The sequence below is a fragment of the Patella vulgata genome, chromosome 6 (genome assembly GCF_932274485.2).
Source record: "Patella vulgata chromosome 6, xgPatVulg1.2, whole genome shotgun sequence".
NCBI classification, from domain to species: domain Eukaryota; kingdom Metazoa; phylum Mollusca; class Gastropoda; family Patellidae; genus Patella; species Patella vulgata.
The window spans coordinates 49718727-49737429 of NC_065884.2; the positions used below are offsets into that span (position 1 = coordinate 49718727).

At 34.0% G+C, this 18703-nt stretch overlaps 1 protein-coding gene across 4 annotated transcripts; it reads left to right on the forward strand.

The window, feature by feature from the left end:
• Positions 1–6413: 6413 nt before the first annotated feature.
• On the forward strand, positions 6414–18158 carry LOC126823474 (uncharacterized). 4 transcript variants are annotated; one of them, XM_050552342.2, is made up of 5 exons: positions 6421–6542; positions 8015–8552; positions 9280–9762; positions 11665–11727; positions 14386–18158. In XM_050552342.2, the coding sequence occupies exon 5, from the start codon at positions 14388–14390 to the stop codon at positions 15825–15827; it is 1440 nt and encodes a 479-aa protein (XP_050408299.1). In that variant the 5' UTR covers positions 6421–6542; positions 8015–8552; positions 9280–9762; positions 11665–11727; positions 14386–14387; the 3' UTR covers positions 15828–18158. The 4 variants fall into 4 exon arrangements, with proteins under 4 accessions (XP_050408297.1, XP_050408299.1, XP_050408296.1 ...); XM_050552339.2 differs by having other exon boundaries at positions 9280–9755; XM_050552341.2 differs by having other exon boundaries at positions 8399–8552; positions 9280–9755.
• The last annotated feature ends 545 nt before the right edge of the window (positions 18159–18703 follow it).

Below are 18703 nucleotides of genomic sequence, written 5' to 3' on the forward strand. Positions count from 1 at the left end.
CAGTGCTAAGAATTTATTAATAGTTAATAAAATTATTGTTATTGTTCTTATCTGCTTTGTTTTTTAAATGTATGGCCTGGCCATGCTAGATACAAAGAATTCCCAGTGTTAAGTCCAATCAATTACTCCATTAAAATACAGTACCCTTAACGGCATTCTCCTTTTTCGACTAGTAAGTGCTGATATCTTGTATTGATCTTTAAGTACATGCGATTTAGAATTACTGTTTTTTGGTATCTGTAAAACTGAATTAATCCATGGTATTGGTTGGTCAGGAATACCCTGTCCCCCTAGACACCAATTTCGTTCCGTTTCCAGTAGGTGTTCAAATGTTTCTTCATGGTAATTATAAAAGGATATTCGTGGAATTAATTGACGTATAGAAATAAATATATTAAAGAAAATATGTAGTGTTTGAAAATGAAGTGCACGTGAAAAGGTAAAGCAGACCTATAAATAATAGTCGTTTAGTAATTGGATTCTACCAGTCGAAGAACGCCATTATACAGAATCTTATTAATATTTAACTAAACTCTTCTGTTGTAACAAGTGATAATTGTGAATAAATAATGGCGTACCAACAAACCCCTCGTTAAACCACAGAAAAAAATCTTGACAAAACAATCCATCTATTATTTTTATCTCGGTTTTATATGAAATGATTGAAACAATTTATGAAATCATTATTAGCATTCAATATATATCTTCTATAAATACAACTAATTAAAAGTGTTCCCATGTTATGACAGTAAACAAATATCCTTTCTATTCAAATAACATAACTCATCTTCGATCGATCTTCATGAATATTTAACTCTTCAATATTGTATTCCATGCCTTTCTTGTCTCGTATAGAATAAATGTTAAATGCATATTTGTTAAGTGAATTAATTAGTATTCTTTTTTTTTCGACTGAAAAATATAGATAAACTTATTAGTTTTCTTCCTTTTTTTCATTTTCATAAAGCAAGCTTGGTGAGAAAAATGAAGATCAATTTGTATTAGTGGTTTATGTCAAGCTAATTAAAAGTTTAAAGTAATAAATACAAGTAAATCGATATTTGACTATGTTTACATACTGTAAAACTTTTGCATATTTGAGTCGGTGACTTCCCAAGTTATACACACAACAACCAAACCCATTTCATCTTGGAGAATATTGTCTTTACTTCTGTTGGCCCACAAATCTTGTAATCGCTATACAGGCCAGGTTTTTTGTGATTTTGCGTCTTGGAATTGTTCAACTTGTCATAAGGTCCTGAAATGGGGATCCTCAAAAGGGCATTTACAGGAGGTCTAATGCCCATTAAGCGTGCTTGAGATGATACTGAGCTATAACAAATGGATGAAAATGTAAAATTGGAAAATATTTAACTTCGGGAAATGTGAATCAAATGTATCATTTAGCGTTGAACAAGGACAAAGTAAACAACATAACATTGGAAATCACGAAGTCTTGCAGAGATGGTGGAGTACATTTACGATCAACAATAAGGGGGAACCCTATCGATATTCAGAGTGACTGTCTCTCTTGTCGAAACCTTGTAAACGCTAGGTTAATTGACTTTTACAGAACCTGCCTTCTAAGAACACAAAGATAAATCAAAAGGAACAATAATAACTGCAATCTGATTAAAATACAGATCTATATTTCGTTTCGTTTTTTTATACTTTCGATGGCCTACACTACATGAACACTCGGCAAACCTCAACAGATTCCAGTACCCTACATCTAATCTCGGCTGTATGACAAAGTCCGCCATTAGAACTACTTTCACGTTCCCGGATTACAATGGCGTTGTCCATGACGACCAATGGCGTCATTGATGACGACGTATTTGAAGAATGTTTTATCTTACAAAATTTTCAAAGTTTGAAGCTGTTTTTCTTTCAAGTTTATCCGATTTTCTTTAGACAAGGACAAATTTGCACTGAAAATTCTACACACTCTTCGAACGACGCAATTTTGAGAACTTCTTTCTAAACGCGTAGGTACATATCACTTACTGTCATACAGCCGAGGCTAGATGTAAGATACCGGAATCTGCCGAGGTTTGCCGAGTGACTGCATGAAGTGTAGTAAAGACAAGTAAAACGAAATTTTGAACTATAAAAACGAAACGAAATAGGAGCTGTGTTTTAACCAGATTGCTATAATAACTGATATACTGATGATGATAGGAAACACAATGAACTTCGAAGGACATTCACGTCTGTGCAAGATTATGGAAAGATAAATCAAGATATATAGACTAAATGCGTTGCAGTAGTTTGATTATATAACTATATTTACCTTTTTCATCTTTATTCGCGATTTTTTTCATAGAAAGATGACAAAGTTTTATTAATAACTCTAAGCATTGAACCAAACACACATTTAGCATAAACAACAAAAGGTAGGCTACTACAATAAAAAGTTATTGCGTGTCTTTTAAGTAATAGATACGGGGGTCTTGTTTATTTATTAGCCGCAAACGAGTAAGAAATTTAATTACTTAGATAAATTTGATCTGAATCTATTTACATGAACATTAAATTTAAACTATTGATAATAAAGATGCATATCATTGACTAGTTGGCGTGTTTATTTGTGGTTTAGGTTTTGTCTTTGATTCAATAAATTATTTAAGAAAACTGTTAAACAATAGAAAGTTTTTCAACAATACCTCGTAGTCGCATGATCAAAAACTCAAAATAAAGAATTTAGCTAATCTCTTCATCTGCGGATATCTTAATTTATGTAGATGATCATTTTATATCGATATTAGATTGATATCTTACGTAATCAATTATGATATTGTATTTCAAGGTTTCCAGAAAAATACAAAAGGTGGAGTTAAAGTAACAGCTGAAAATTAATTTTACCTAAATCGTCACTCGGATTATGAAATTGTATTTTAAATGTTCCAGAAAAAAAAGAAACTTTTAATTAAAGTGAAGGTTTTAAACAAATTTTACCAATATCGTCTGCGTACAAACTGTGTGATGTGATGATATTTGGATTAAAAACATATTCAAACTAATTCATCTATTAAACGTTTGATGCAAATCCCTCTGAAAACATTTTTAGTCGCAAGAAAACTATTTTAAGCAGTTTTGTTTGTCACCTGACTGGATTGAGGGATAATGCATTTGTCGTTTTATTTCTCTGTCCATTTACCATAAATATCAAAGCCTAAGTAAATTCTTGGATTATCCTCTGTCGCCTTCATCCGTTTTCTCACAGAGTCTACTGGACGTTTAAGTCTGTTATATTTCCACAACTGTTAGTCATTAGATTAAGACATACGAAGCGCCCCTTAATTAATTACGTCACTCGAGCGGACAGGCTGCCAGTTACGTCAGATTTTGGTCCTGTGGGAGCCTAATGGGTGTTTTGCAGAGAATCCAGTATGTTTAGTAAGATTATAGTCAGTAACCCTAAACATTACATGAAATTAGACCAAAAAATTACCCATCTTTAAATACACCACAACCTTAATAAACAACATCTCATACGAATTGCAAGACAAAGAATGTAATAACAACAAAACAATATGATTATCTATTCGCTAAATCTGACTTCCAACAACGACATCTCTATACGCTACCAAAAATACATAAAAATCCAGAAACGGAAAAGTTACACAATAACACAGGGGTTGAAGGCTGAAGCGGTTACGAAAGCATTTCTTAGGAACCCGCAAGCTAAGACCGGACGGAGAAATCCTCAAAGGAATGGCTTCACTTTCAAGTTATGCAAATCTCTTCATGGCGGAGTGGGAAAGGGAAGTTCTGCCACTCTGTCCTTTAAAACCAGATTTCTATGGACGTTTTTAGATGACGCTTTCATAGTCTGGACGTACGTACACTAGACGAATTTTGGACGTTTTTCGACATTCTAAATAATCATCATCCATCTGTCAAATTAGTCACAAATGTATGTCATAACAGCATAGATTTACTTGAAATCGCCGTTTTTAAAGGAGCTAAATCGCTAACATTTGGGACCTAGAAATTGACAAAAGTGGGTCGCAACGCATATAATACTGTAATATGAATGTATATAAACTGATTTACATTCAATGGTTTCCGTTTTTACTCCAATTTCAAATCAGTTATGTTTGGCGAAATAAGCCAGCAGTCTCAAGCGAGTGCAAATTTCTAGCGTCTGGTTATTCAAGTCTACATACGCCATTTGATTTGGTGCAATGTGTCTAGCCTCGTCCCTCGAGTCTCTTGATACATCTGGGGCTGAAGCGCATTATGGTACACGGTTCGTGTACCAATGGTAAAATGTTTATTTTGTCTTAAATATTGGATATCAAAAGCCCATCTTTTTCCGGTAAGATCACAACATGAATGTTGATTTAATTTGACAAATAAATCGTGTTTTCAATGTTGAAGATTTTGGATAATATTGAGTTAGAGACTTAGCTCCTTTAAAAGCAGCAACACCAAAAACACAGGCCAATTAGAAACTAAATTAGAAACCGACACACATCAACTGTTCAAAAGCTCAATTTACCCAAAACATACGTTCTCTGACATCATAAAATCTCAGATTCTCCGATTTTGGGTCTGCACGTACGCTAGTATTTAGCAAACTAAGAGAAAGAGGATACCAAAACTTGTGACCACCCCAGATGTCAAATATGCAAAATTATAAACATATCCGACCACTTCTATAATAAAACATCTAGCACATAATTCCCTAAATAAGACCAACTTTCATGCATGCAGAAATTCAAGCATGGCATAATTATCCAATTTGCTGTAGGCAATGTGACAAACATTACATATAGGTTAGACCCAAAATGCGCTTAGGGAAAGAATTAACAGTCACCGGTCAGACAAAGTCACCAAAAAAGACGAACCTTTAGGCTAACAAGAGAAAAACTCTGGATTGACAAATTGAAAAACAACAACCCCTCTAGGTTTGAATATTCATACGGCTAGCGCAATAGCTCTCTTTGTAGTCCCATTTAGCGCAATAACAGCAGGTGCATACAAAATCATCAGAAAACACTATACTGATCTCCAAGAAAATCACCTGAAAATCTTAACACAGAAACTTATATTGCATATTCTAAAAATATAAAAACTAACATAGTGCACGGTAAATTTGACTAAATAAGACCAACCCTCGTCCTAACTCAAAGCCAAATTTATATCAAACGCTAGACCTAACCCTTAGTAAATAAAATAAGAATTTTAGCCCTAACCCGGGGATAGTGGAACAAAAATATTTTTATAAAATCCAATCCCTAGTAAGAAACACTAATGTGGCTCTCGCCCGAGAGCCTCATATTTATTCTTTTTTCTTCAGAAACAATAATACCAGAAGATCACAAGCACCGCATAAGGAAGACCATCAGCTCCACCAACACCAAAAACGGCGACCAGTATCAAATCAGCTTTGTATATAAATTTAATCTATATTATGCTTATGTGTACACTATAACCTCTCTCCCAAATTCTTAAACCCAACCCTCGCCCGTGCCAGACTGAATTAAACCTTGTTCATGACTTCCTTTATAAATTTAGTCAAACCCCGCATGTATACATAATTCTGTTTTTTGCATATTCTTTTATTCTTATCTCATTATGTAATATGTTGTAGCTAAGAGCTTCGGTATTCTTGTTTCTCAGTCCCATAGGACTGTTGTTTGTTTCCTAACACTACATCTGATGTGATAATTTTGCACGTCTCGGGAGTAACTTCGGACCTCGAAAACTTGTCAGAAAAGTCCAGTAACACTGTCAAAGTGTCAGAATAATGCGAAGATGCAGTTTTGTCAGTATTTGAGAACACTAAAACTTTATATGGTATTATTATAGGCCCTACATTAGTCGAAAAACATAATTTTTTAGATCTTTCAGGAACTTGTGTGTTGGGGATGGAATCTTCCTAAATTTATTTCAGAACTTTTCTCCTTGGGTCGCCCCTGACCGCCCACCATCACAATAGTTATCAAAAAGTTTAGGAACATAGTCAGAAACATTTTTTGGGGAAAGAAAAAAATATTGACTTCTAGTTGACAAAATACAGTGCCTGAAATCATATGACTTTTACGTGATAATAAACAATAATTTTACATTATTTTAATTGAATACATCTTGTCTGGGTCCTGATTTGCGGGACATCGTTTAGGCATCGATCATTTTTCGGAAATCGTAATTATAAATTGACTAATGGATTAACTTCAAAACATTTAAAACCAGTATAATAAACATTAATTGTTGCACCCCCACCCCCTTCCGCGCCTTAAACTTTATCGGGCTAGATATGGTCATAGGGTTATTGATACTATTCCTATTCATTTCGGTTCACTTTAAACCATTTACTTTTTCTCAAAATAGGTATAATTTAATCTCTCTCTGTCTCTGTCTCTCTCTCGACCGTTTCTAAATCCACTGCCAATCCGTGGCAACATGGCGGCCCCCTGCGACCGAGTGAATCTGTCTATAAACTTCCGACTCTGATAATGTAAATGGCTTGTCTCTCGATATCACCTCGGTGGAAGCGACGTTAAATAAAGCTATTTCACACAATAAAAACGGTAATTAAAGCAAGGGTCTCGATAATTTTTCCAACTTCATTAGCAGTTTGTTAGATAAATTCAAGAAAATGGATTAGCAATTCTAAGCAACGTGACGTCCAGTTTTGATTAGCGTGTGTATGAATATCCAAAACAGACTAAAATTTTGGAAAAGTGTGATTTAACTAAAAAAAAGGCTACTGCCTCAACCATCTTATACATTTTAAACTGATTTCTTCGATTATGAACAAACTACTTAACTTTGGTTATTATAAACTTACCTGTGTGTTTGAAATCACCTTAAAATCCATTGTAGATCATCTACATTAAATATTCCAACGAATAAAAACAAAGTTCTCACTTGAAAAATTTGATCATATTTATTTGTATTTTTGACTGAGTTCAAGACAACATGGCTTTCATCAGGTGTCGGACAAAACCAGTGAAGCAGCTGTGGGGGTTATTGTTTAAACTTTACCGAGATTTTGACAACCACATGTTGCAATCAAAACAAAGCTTGATCGTTTGAGGTTGGGCAACGAAAAATATCAACTGTAGACAATTAGGCCTACAAGTGTATCATCAATTTGATATCATTCTTTCAATACAATAATAACTGTTTCAATAACATCTATTGCAGCAGCCCTGAAAGTGTCTTTTAGGTTGTAAACGCCCAAACTCAATACCGAGCCGAGAATTATAGCTTGTTCTTTTACTTTTACAAAATTTGAATTGTCATAAACCGTGGCATGAAAACCACTTTATACGAAATGATCTCTCCTGAAGAGTGACGTAATCAGTTTCCATTTTGGTATTTTTCGATGTCAGAAGTTTGTGGATATTCAATTTTTCAAGAGAGAACTTTTTTTTATTCATTTGATTGTTTTGAAATTTAGATACATCCTTTAAATTAGTGAAACAAAGAATCCTATTGAATTTCAACAATTTTCGTTAATTATGTCTAGAGTTATGCCCCTTGTTTCTCTTTGTCAAACCCTTTGGTTGCTCTAATGACAAAAGTGATCATCCGATCTGTATGAAATTATGCTTTATTTAAATTAGTGAAACGAAGAAGCCTACTGAATTTCAGCAATTTCAGTTAATTACGTCTAGAGTTATGGCCCTTGTTTCACTTTGTTGAACCTTGTGAACGGTCAAATGACAAAACTTATCATCTGATCTGTCTGTAATTTATATGCATCATTTGAATTAGTGAAATGAAGAAGCCTTTTGAATTTCAGAAATTTCTGTTAATTACTTTTAGAGTTAAGATTATTTTTTTCACCTTCTTGAACCATGTGAATGCTCTAACAACAATAGTTCTCATCCAATCTGTATGAAATTTATAATTAGTGAAATGAAGAAGTCTATTGAATTTCCGTTAATTAATTATAGAGTTATCATCCAATGTTTATGAAGTTTATATGTATTATTTAAATTAGTAAGACGAAAGATCCTATCAAATTTTAACAATTTCTGTAAATTACTTCCAGAGTAAGGCCCTTGTTCCAGTTCATAAACGTTGGTACGGTCGAGAAAGCAGTCGAAAGAACTAGACCCTAGTCCTACAGAGTCTTTATAAAATGTAGTGGGTGCTAATTGCTCTTTTGTACATTTAGCACTGTGATAAACATTCAATTATAGTAGGCCTACAATATAGCCTATCTCCAAATTTCTATTTTAAAGTATTTTCATCCAATAACATAGCCAATGTAGGCCAGGACTATGTAATTTTCTGTCAAAATGAGAGCTTTGGATGAAAATATATTTTAATAAGAAAGGAAATCACGACAGCCTGGAAACAACTGTTAATAACTGCATCCAACAATTTTAGGATTAGAATAGTTTCTATAGTTAATGAATGTAGCACCTTTCAGCATCAGAGTCAGAGCGCCTCCACCCCTGCAGCAACGCTTCCACTGCAGCCCCCACTAACTAGTGACATTGACTCAAGTGATGTCGTATTGGCACCAGTTAACACCTATGTTATAAATGTTATCTATGGTATATTGTCAACACCAGCAACTCAAGGTTGGTCGTCTTTCACTTGATCATAGATTTAAAGTTTCATCAAAATTGTAGCCTCTAAAGGGTCCACAACCTTGATATACCATATATTTACACGATTGGCATACAAGGGCGGCCAGTCGACTCAACCATCATTAGGGTGTAACAGTGATATATTCAAACGTTTTATAAATCTGATAAAAACTGTGACGTCTAGAGGAACCACAAGCTAATACTGCGATTTTTCGTACAATCAACGGCCATAATTCAGGAAGCTACGATCCAATATCCGCAAATATCACAATCAATTAAGATCTTTGGGTTCAAAATCAGATGAAAATTGTGACCTCTAGAGTGTCTACAAACTAAAATCATGATTTTTCGTACAATCAGGGGCCATACTCCATGAAGTTTTGATCCGATACATGCCAATATCGAAAGGATCCAAGATCGTTTGGAGATAAACCTCTATTTTAAGTTTCGTCAAAATCGGATCATAATTGTGACCTGTAGATTGTTCACAAACAATTGTGAACAGACGGACAGGGGCGAAGACAATATACGCCCACATGCGGACGTATTAAAATAATATCTCGTCTGAAGTAGACAAAAAAATCTCAAGAGGAAACTTTATTTGTGGAGTTTAGATAACTTTTGTTAAGCTGACCGATGGAAATTTGAATAATAGAGTAAGTCCTATATAAAAGACTTGAAATTGTTTATTTGCAATATTTTATATTTAATTCTTCAGAAAAAAGTAAAAACATATGGTTGATGGAAGCTCAATGGAGGAAGACAGGATGGATGAAAGCAATCATCACAAAAATGCTGCTAAATCAGATTTTATGAAAGTTTTAGTGAAAAATCTTCGAGCGATTTGCAATGATTATTTTCCATTTGATCAAAATATAGAGGTCATAGGACACATATATCTTAAAGTAGATTGTAGCGCGAAATTCAACTACTTTTTAAATGAAGTCTTGGCTAAAACTGGATCACAAGAAACATTAGTCACAAGCAATAGTTTTCATGCGGAACCTGATTCACACGATGTCCAACAGGGTGTTCTGATTTCATGCAATGCAGAGCAAAACAAATCATTAACTCGAGCCAAGACAACATTTCAAAAAAGGTCTACCAAGCCAATAGAATCTTCAACCATATACAGCACACCAAATACTTCACAAGTCATATCAAATGACACCATACTGAACCAAAATTCGCAGTGTAAGAAGTAATTTTGTCAATTTGTTCAAACTTCTCCAAATTTAAGTCACATTGTTTTTGTCTCCCGCCTTTCGAAGAAATCAGGGGACTATTAAAATGAGATCGTCCGTCTGTCTGTCTGTCCGTCCGTCACACTTTTTGGGACACAATGACTCTCTCTCTAATTGAGCTAGAATGTTCAAACTTGGTGTAGGTGTTTATTAGGTCAGTGCCTTGATGGAGTTCGAAGATGAGCATTTTCTGCTTAGGGTAAGCAGAGATAAGCAATTTGATTGGTTGATGCTTTGGGACACAATAACTTTGGTGTATAGCTTTATTACATCAATACCTTGAATAAGTTCGATAATGAGCATTTTCTGATCAGGGTAAGCAGAGCGATAAGCAATTTGATTGGTCGAGACTTTGGAACACAATTACTCTCTTTCTAATTAAGTAAGAATGTTCACACTTGGCGTAGGTGTCAATTAGGTGAATGCCTTGATGGAGTTTGAGCAGAATAAGCAGAATTAAGCAATTTGATTGGTTGATGCTTTGGGGCACGATAACTTTAGTTCTAATTAAGTGAGAGTGAGGACACTTGGTGTATAGCTTTATTACATCAATACCTTGACTAAGTTTGATAATGAACATTTTCTGCTGAGGGTAAGCAGAGCAATAGGCTAAGCAGAGCAATAAGTGAATGCCTTGATGGAGTTCGATGATGAAAATTGTCTGTTTACCGTAAGCAGAGATAAGCAATCTGATTGGTTGATGCTTTGGGGCACGATAACTTGAAATAAGAGCGATGACACTCTGAATATAGATTCATTATATCATTAGCTTTGACTAAGTTCGATAGTGATAAATTTCTGCTTAGGCTAAGGAGCAATAAGCAGTTTGGAACATAACAACTCTGCTTTTAATTGAGGTAGAATGTTTAAACTTGATGTAGATGTCCATTAGGTGAATGTCTTGACTGAGTTCAATGATTAACATTTCGAGCTGAAGCTAAGCAGAGCTAATCAATTTCATTGGTCGATGCTTTGGGACAAGATAATCTTGATTCTTTCTGATAGAGAGTGATGAAACTTAGTCACACTTAGTGTATAGTTTGATTGCTCAATACTTTTGAAAAAAATAAATGTGTGATTAATTAATGTGTCATCTATTTATTTTGGGATTTCGGCGGGGGACATCAGCCTCACTGTTGGCTTGTTCTATATGATATAATTGGTATATAAAATTTGTATTTAATTATATTATGATAATTTAATAAAAAAATAAGGCATCAATGCATAAAACTTTATAAACACTGAGATTTTATTAAGAGGTCATCCCTGAATACGGATTCTACTGTATATTAAAATAATTAAAGCCACAACATGCTAGGAAAGGGCTGAATATAGTGTTTATGACAATACACAATCAAAATTTTTATTTTTCCATTCAACTTGAATTATATTATGGTACATCTAACAAATTTTAAGCTGTTGTTTAAGGAATGTTCATGGTTTAAGCGAGTCATAGAATTTTGCAGGTTATTTCTGTGTTTTAATTATCTCTTGGCAAATTTTTCAAACAGTATTGAATAATATTATCAGGGCTCTCAATGAAAAATCTGAAAAAAAATGCCTTTAAACGGTTTTGGCCCTCATTTTGAACAACTTAATATTTTGAGCTGAAACTTTCGAACAAGGTACATACGCTATCACTTCAATTGGTGTTTGATGTGCATACTTGAAGGAATCTTTTATATGAATTAAGATCCTTTATATGGTAACTGGGACTTCTTTTTATAAATCCTAATTAGTTGTCATCTAGATTGTCACATATGGATTTATTTGTTGAAATTGTAAGATATTTAGTCGTTTTTCTCTACCAAGTTAAACAAAATGAGGATTGCAAAATTTTGAATTTTGTTTGATTTCAGATAAGAATACGCTTGGTATTGTAGAAACTCAGCCAACAAAAACAGAAAAATCACATTCTTCAGGTATTTAATTCTTTTGAAATTCCAGTATTTAGACGGAGCTACAGTGGCTAGGTGGTTAAGACGCTGGCTCGCTAGCCTGGAGGTCGGGTGTTCGATCCCTGCATTGGCCGAGAAAGTTCATCCAGATTTTCGGATGTGGTTTCCCCTTGTCAGTGGTGCAGAACGGAGGGCCTGACAAGGACAGCTGACTAGTCCTTCGGATGAGACGAAAAACGAGCTCCCGTGTATACATTGGAATGCACGTAAAAGATCCCTTGGCAGTTGGAATTCGATATAAGAGTAGGCGATAGTGCCGCTGCCCGGGCAAAATTTCCCTCATAGCACACTGTATGGCGTATGCCCGTCTTCATTAGACCAGTATAGGAGCAGAACAGTAGGACGTTAAACCCCATTTCATTTCATTTCAGTATTTAGACTTAGAGAGTTATTCTCTGATAAGGCCAAGAAAAATAATATGTGTGTAATACCATTAAAACAAATGTGAACAATTAATGATGTGACATTCTCTGTTTTGTTGAAAATAAAAGGCCTACTTAATTAACGTGGCATTAGAGAAGATTTAATGAAGAGTAGACAGTTCTAGCTATAATAGTTAAAAAATAGATAATGAAAACAGAATATGCTGAAAATTTCAGTCAGATTGCTTAGGCTAGTCTCGACCGTCATTACTACTGTTGGTATGATAATAAAAAAGTCTTGATTATCCATTTTTACGTTAAGTCATCCATCACAAAACGTATTCAAATTCATGAAATATTGCAGGTTAACAATGGCATTGAGAGTTGATTATGGTCTTGATAAGTTAATTAATGTCTAATTAATAATTTAGATATTATTTAAGGCCGAAAGAAAGACCTGCAATAGGCAGATTTAGCTCTTGCATAATGCATGTTTAAGGGCATTAGGTAGTCTAAGATTTACACTAACTTTTCAATGCCAATCTTATCAAAACTTTGCTTACTTGTTCCATGTGTAAAATAACCCAGAGGACACATAACAGACTGATAATTTGTTATGTAATAATGGAGGTACAAGATGGAAGAAAAAAAACTATTTATAGCAAATAAGAAGGTTTCCCGGACCTAGATCAGTTCTGGAATAAATTATGACGTTGTACACATCGGTCACATAATCCTTGTCTCCAGCAACAGTTTCACACTGGACCATTGACATCTATCTATATAGGACGTCAGAAGGAATTCCCTCTAGTCTAAGACACGATTATCCAGGTCTACCATCTATCACGACTGGAACATCGCTGAATTTCTTTTTTAGATGGTCGAAGACTACCAGTTTTGAATGTATAAAATGGTTTACTGAAGTAAATATTTATTTTTTACATCCAAATTGTTGTATTGTAACAGATGGATGTATTCAAAGAATCTCGTATGAAAGTAAATAATGAAAATACTTTGAGCAGATATATATCTTTTTAATGTGTTTGGTGTTGAAATGTCGCTTATAACCTCTACTTTTGATCTATGGGAGTGATTATCGATATCTCTTTTTAGCATGAACTCATAGAATTTCCGGTTTCTTGAACTTGCATTTCACATTGTTCATGCCAAATTTGATGAAAATCCATGGATTCATAACTTAGCAAATTTGACTTTTACTGTCATCAACCACCTTTATTATCATGCTTTTGAGCCAAGTTTAGAACATACTTGGGAAATAATATTGGTATTTTTTGGGGTGATTAATATGTAGTTTATCACCTTAAATAACAAAAAATGTCATATCTTATATAAAGAAAACTTAAAGTGCTAGCTTTAAAATATGCATTTTAGAGTACTCAACACCCTTAACATAGTTGTGTGTATCATATTTTAATTTTGGTTTCATTAAAATTAAAAGATATGTACATTGATTTTACACTTAAAGTACCACAAACAAAAGTAAAATAATTTCATAACAGAGACGATTTTCTTTAAATGGAGTTACTTCCCTTGATGAATACCATCCTTTTGAATAGATGGGGTATCAAACTAGTAACTGAATACCGCTCTTCACGAATTTGTTTTACCCGTTACAGTAATTGCAGATTTTTATCTACAGCTAGTAAACAGTTGTCATTAAAGATACATTATGTAAGAGCAAAATCTGCCTGTTGCAGGATTTAATTTTGGCTTCAAATGTTATATAAATTATTATTTTGACATTTTTATTGACGTGAGAAGCCTATAATCAACTCTCTAGAACATCAGATAGCGCAGATGTAAACCGAATGAAATAAGATTGCCATTTAATTTAAAAATGGAGAAGCGAGGCTGAGTCTCAATTAACAAGTAACATAACTACGATAATAAACAAACTATGTCAAAACTTCAAACAGTGATATTATCATTCAGAATAAAGTAATTTGAATGAAATTTTCAAATTAATTTTGAATTATCTATTTTGGAACTGTTATATCAAGAACGACCAGCTCTTTATCTAAATCTTACATAATGCATCTTTAACTGTTTCATCCATCTCTGTGATTGTTGCGGCAGAGCGGAAATTTGCTGTGGATCAGTTACAGCAAGATATAAAAAAAATATGTAATTGACATATGATTGGAATACACACTTGAATTTGATTTTATGGCATTTACATCTAATGTCTCCACCCCACAACATATATATTTTCATCTTTTTTCTTTATTTTTATTACCAGAAATGAATCATCCTGCTAATGAAGCTGATAATGAAGAGATGTATTCATCGCTTCATACTTGGTTTGCTCCTCCTGAAACATCAATCACAAAAGCTGGAATTAGACGCAGAGCTAAAAACAACTACTACAGTCCAGAAATACGTGCCAAAATTGGTCGATATGCAGTGGAACATGGAAATTCATTAACGGCAGAAAAATTTTCTAGAGAATTAAATATGGATGTAGGTGAGAGTACTGTACGATCAATAAAGAAAAGGTACTTGATGTCCGTGCAGGAAATGGATACTGAGATAGAAGCTTTAAAGTCGGCACCACGTGGTAGACCCCTTATGCTGGGAGACATCGATAAGAAAATAGTTCAGCTAGTATCAGAAATTCTCCAGACAGGTGGAACAGTAAATGGCACCATTGTGACTGCTATTGCCAAAGGTGCTGTGAGAAGGGAAAATAAATCTTTGCTTCGTGAAAATGGTGGCCATATTGATATTACTCGTGCCTGGGCACAATCATTTTTAACTAGAATGGGTTTAGTGAAACATAAAAGTGAGAGGACCGCAGGAAAAGTTGCACAAGACATCGGCAACGATAAAAGTACCTTTCTAGACAATATTAAAAAATGTGTCAGTAAATATGGTATTCCAAAGGAATTGATAATTAATTTTTCTCAGGTGCATCTCAACATTGTGCCAGTATCAAACTGGACAACCTCAATTGAAAGTTTATCTAGTCAAACAAATAAAGACTTGGAAAATTGTGAAGTAACTGCTGTTCTGGCATCGACTGCATCAGGAAAGTTGATTCCTCCATTGGTTTTGTATGGCGGTGAAACAGACATATGCTGTCCAGAATATCAGTTTCCTAACAATTGGCATGTCTCACACATAAATCATCAGTGGGATGAACAATCCATGATAGATTATGCGAAAAATGTGCTCAGACAATATATAGATAACATAAAAAAAGAACTTGGACTGTCAAGAACGCAGCAGGCTCTGATTATTTCGGATGTTTATAATTTAGATCAAGTTAACAGTATTATAAATATTCTCAATGAATGGTCCATGATACCTTTTTTTGTACCTGCTGGGTATGCTGAGGACTTACAACCCATGGATTTGGGTTTTAACAGTGAGTTTAGAAATTTAGTCCAAAACGAATTTTGCGAATGGTACGCGCATTGCATTGAAAAAGAACCAGACAGTTGTGTTAACTTAAATTTTAAGTTATTAGCTCCTTTACATGCTGGTTGGATGGTCAAAACATTCAATACTATGCATAACAACAAGGACGTGATTCTAAGTGGTTGGAAAAAAACAGGAATTTTAGAAGTTTATGATTCAGTAACTTCAACGGATTGTGGGGCAAAAGAGGCTGTGGACACTAATGAACATTCTGTTTTGGATGCTGATATTAATGTAAAGCAAGAAAAGTTTGTGACATGAGAAATTGCCAGTGGCTATTTGTTAATTATTTTGAAACCAGACTTTATCTAATTTTTTTCAAGTCCAGTTTTGTTTGGATTTGTACATTAATTGAACAAAATCACATAACATGTGATATATAAAAAATTCTACAAAAATATATCTTAGAAAAGATTATATTTTGTCATATAAACAGTGGTATAGTTATCTCTCTGATCTCCATGATCTTTATAGGCTCTATCATTCAGTCAAATATTCTACGAATATTAGTCTGGCTGGGTTGTCAACATTTGAGAATAACTAGGTCTTTAAACATACATTATGCAAGAGCTAAATCTGATAATTGCAAGTCTTTATTAAGGCTTCAGATGTCATAGAAATTATAAATTAGATCTTTATTTACACAACAAGCACAAAATCAACTCTGTAGACCCACGGATGGCTTGGATTTAAACAGGATTTCATTGATTGATTAAATTTTTAAATGGCGTCTTAAGCGGAGATTAACCGTTAATTGGACGTAATACTCCGGGAAATTTTAGATCGAGGCTGAATGATAGAGTGTACGAAGCGAGGCCGCTGTTGAGCAAGGCCGCATATGTCGGTCAATTTGATTGAAAGTTCGCTATATATGGCCTTGATATTATGTTTATTTGTGGTTAAAATGAGAGTTTGGATGTCGGTATTATACGCTCTTTTGTCACTTGCGTTTACAGAAAAATTATGGAAATTGATAAACATCGCAGCTAACATCACCCCAGTGGCAGTTGAATTTCAGCCCATGCAGACCCGTTGGATCAATGTTTCCTATTTCAATTTGTCTGCTTCGCTAGTACACGCAGGCTAACAAGATTGAAGAAGTCGGCTATAATTATACCTCATTGATTTGGTCCATTCCTTTAAAACTTTCGCTTATTATCTATATAATAAAAGTCCTATTTTTAATTTGTAGTAAAAATAAATGTGATACGAATTGAAAACGTTACTTGATAATCGAGATTATGTAGGTTGAGTTAACGCCTGTCAATCAAACGGCCTGCCTTCTCGTAGACGGTGAAGAGGGATTTGACTCCTATTTCTAGTCAAAAATTACAATGGTGATAACTTTGGTCAGAATAAAGTAATTTGACTGAAATTTTCAATATATTCTTCTTTTATCATCTATTTTTGAACTGTTATAGCAAGAATGGCCAACTCTCTATTAAAATCTCCCATAATGTATCTTTAATTAGCTAGATTATCCGTTCTTTTAATTATCATGAATTAGGGGAGACCCTAAAACAGTATGTCGATGCTGATGAAATTAATTTAAGAATGAAATTAATTTAAGAATTGCCATTTCAGAAAATCCATTTGCATTGTAAGTCCAATATCCAACAATTTTTTATTATTAACTTTCTATCTTCATATCTATGATTTTTTTAAAATTAATCCTAATAAGTCATCACGATTCATGTTTGTTTATAATAATGTTAATTATGGGATTTATTTCGGGAAGGGGCACAACTATTACTTGACCACGATATTTACTGGAAAATTAACAACATAAGAAACCAAACTCCTGGTTACATATGGAACTCTTTAGCAAATGTTGACCCAGACCCTCCCTGTGTTAAAGACTAGAAGGTTCTGGGTGATCAAGACTATGATCTTTATTTTGTACATGGACCTATATAGTGACACAGAGGTAATTATTGTGGTACAAACATCCATGCATATTTCAATATTTGGTGTAAGAATACACAATGAAACAATTTTACTACTGTTAGATTAAACAATAAAATTTATACTGGTTGTGAAATTTGTAACATTGTTTGTATGTCTTGATATGAATTACTTCCCCCTTGGTCATTACCTCATAGACATTTAGATCTAGAACTAAAATTGTTGTGAGATATATAGCCAAAGACACCTGAAACATAATGAAAAAGTTGTTAATGTATCATGAAATATCCATGTTTATTCAAAGAGTTGTTCTGTGTGTCATGAAATATCCATGATTATTGCAAAAAGTTGTGCATGCTCTAACATCAAATGTTATCTACCGATCTGTATGTAATTTATATGCCTCATTTAAATTAGTAAAAGAATCCTATTGAATTCAGCAATTTCCGTTAATTATATCTAGAGTTACGGCCCTTGTTTGACTTTGGTGAACCCTCTAATGCTAAAAATTATCATCCAATAATTTATATGCATTATTTAAATTAGTGAAACGAATAAGCCTATTGATTTTCAGCAACTTCCATTAATTACAAGAGTTATGGCTCTTGTTTTACTTTGTGAACCATCCGATCTGTATGAAATTTATATGTATTATTTAAATTAATAAAACGAAAAATTACTTCCAGAGTTAAGGCCCTTGTTTCCGTTTGTAGAACCTTGTGAACCCTCAAATGAGGAAAATTATAATCTGATGTGCATAAAATTGCCCCCAATTATCTACAAAAAAATAAATATGCGACAACTCTTGTTGACCGCATGAAGGATTTAGCTGCTATGGGCGTATGTTTCGTTTCCTGGCAACCTATCTTTATTGATTGAAACATGTAGGACTCATTTACAAAACTGCAATCTTGGCCCCAGAGATAATTTCTTTACCCTTTGTTTATCTAAGGTAAAACTTATCGGCCATTCATCAGTGTGCAATCGGGTCCTATGCTCCGCACCCAGTGGCTCCTGCTTGGCAGGATTTGTTAGAATGAAATACTGCTGATTAGATATTAATAATCCTTGGAACATTTCCCCCAGCTTGACATCAAAAGTCCATTCGAAAACAGCCGATTTGACGATTTACTGGGAACTATTTTTAGCGCACAGTGTGAGTGATTCGGCTAAATAGGTGAAATTTCTGAGTCATCATGATGGAAGAATACATCACATGACATTCAAAATGG

Bases quoted from the DNA above. Each gene is read 5' to 3' on its own strand.
- LOC126823474 (XM_050552340.2), top strand. From the start codon at position 9,296: ATGGTTGATGGAAGCTCAATGGAGGAAGACAGGATGGATGAAAGCAAT. The intron at 9,756-11,664 runs GTAAGAAGTAAT...GTTTGATTTCAG, and splicing joins ACTGAACCAAAATTCGCAGT to ATAAGAATACGCTTGGTATT. The intron at 11,728-14,385 runs GTATTTAATTCT...TTTTATTACCAG, and splicing joins AGAAAAATCACATTCTTCAG to AAATGAATCATCCTGCTAAT.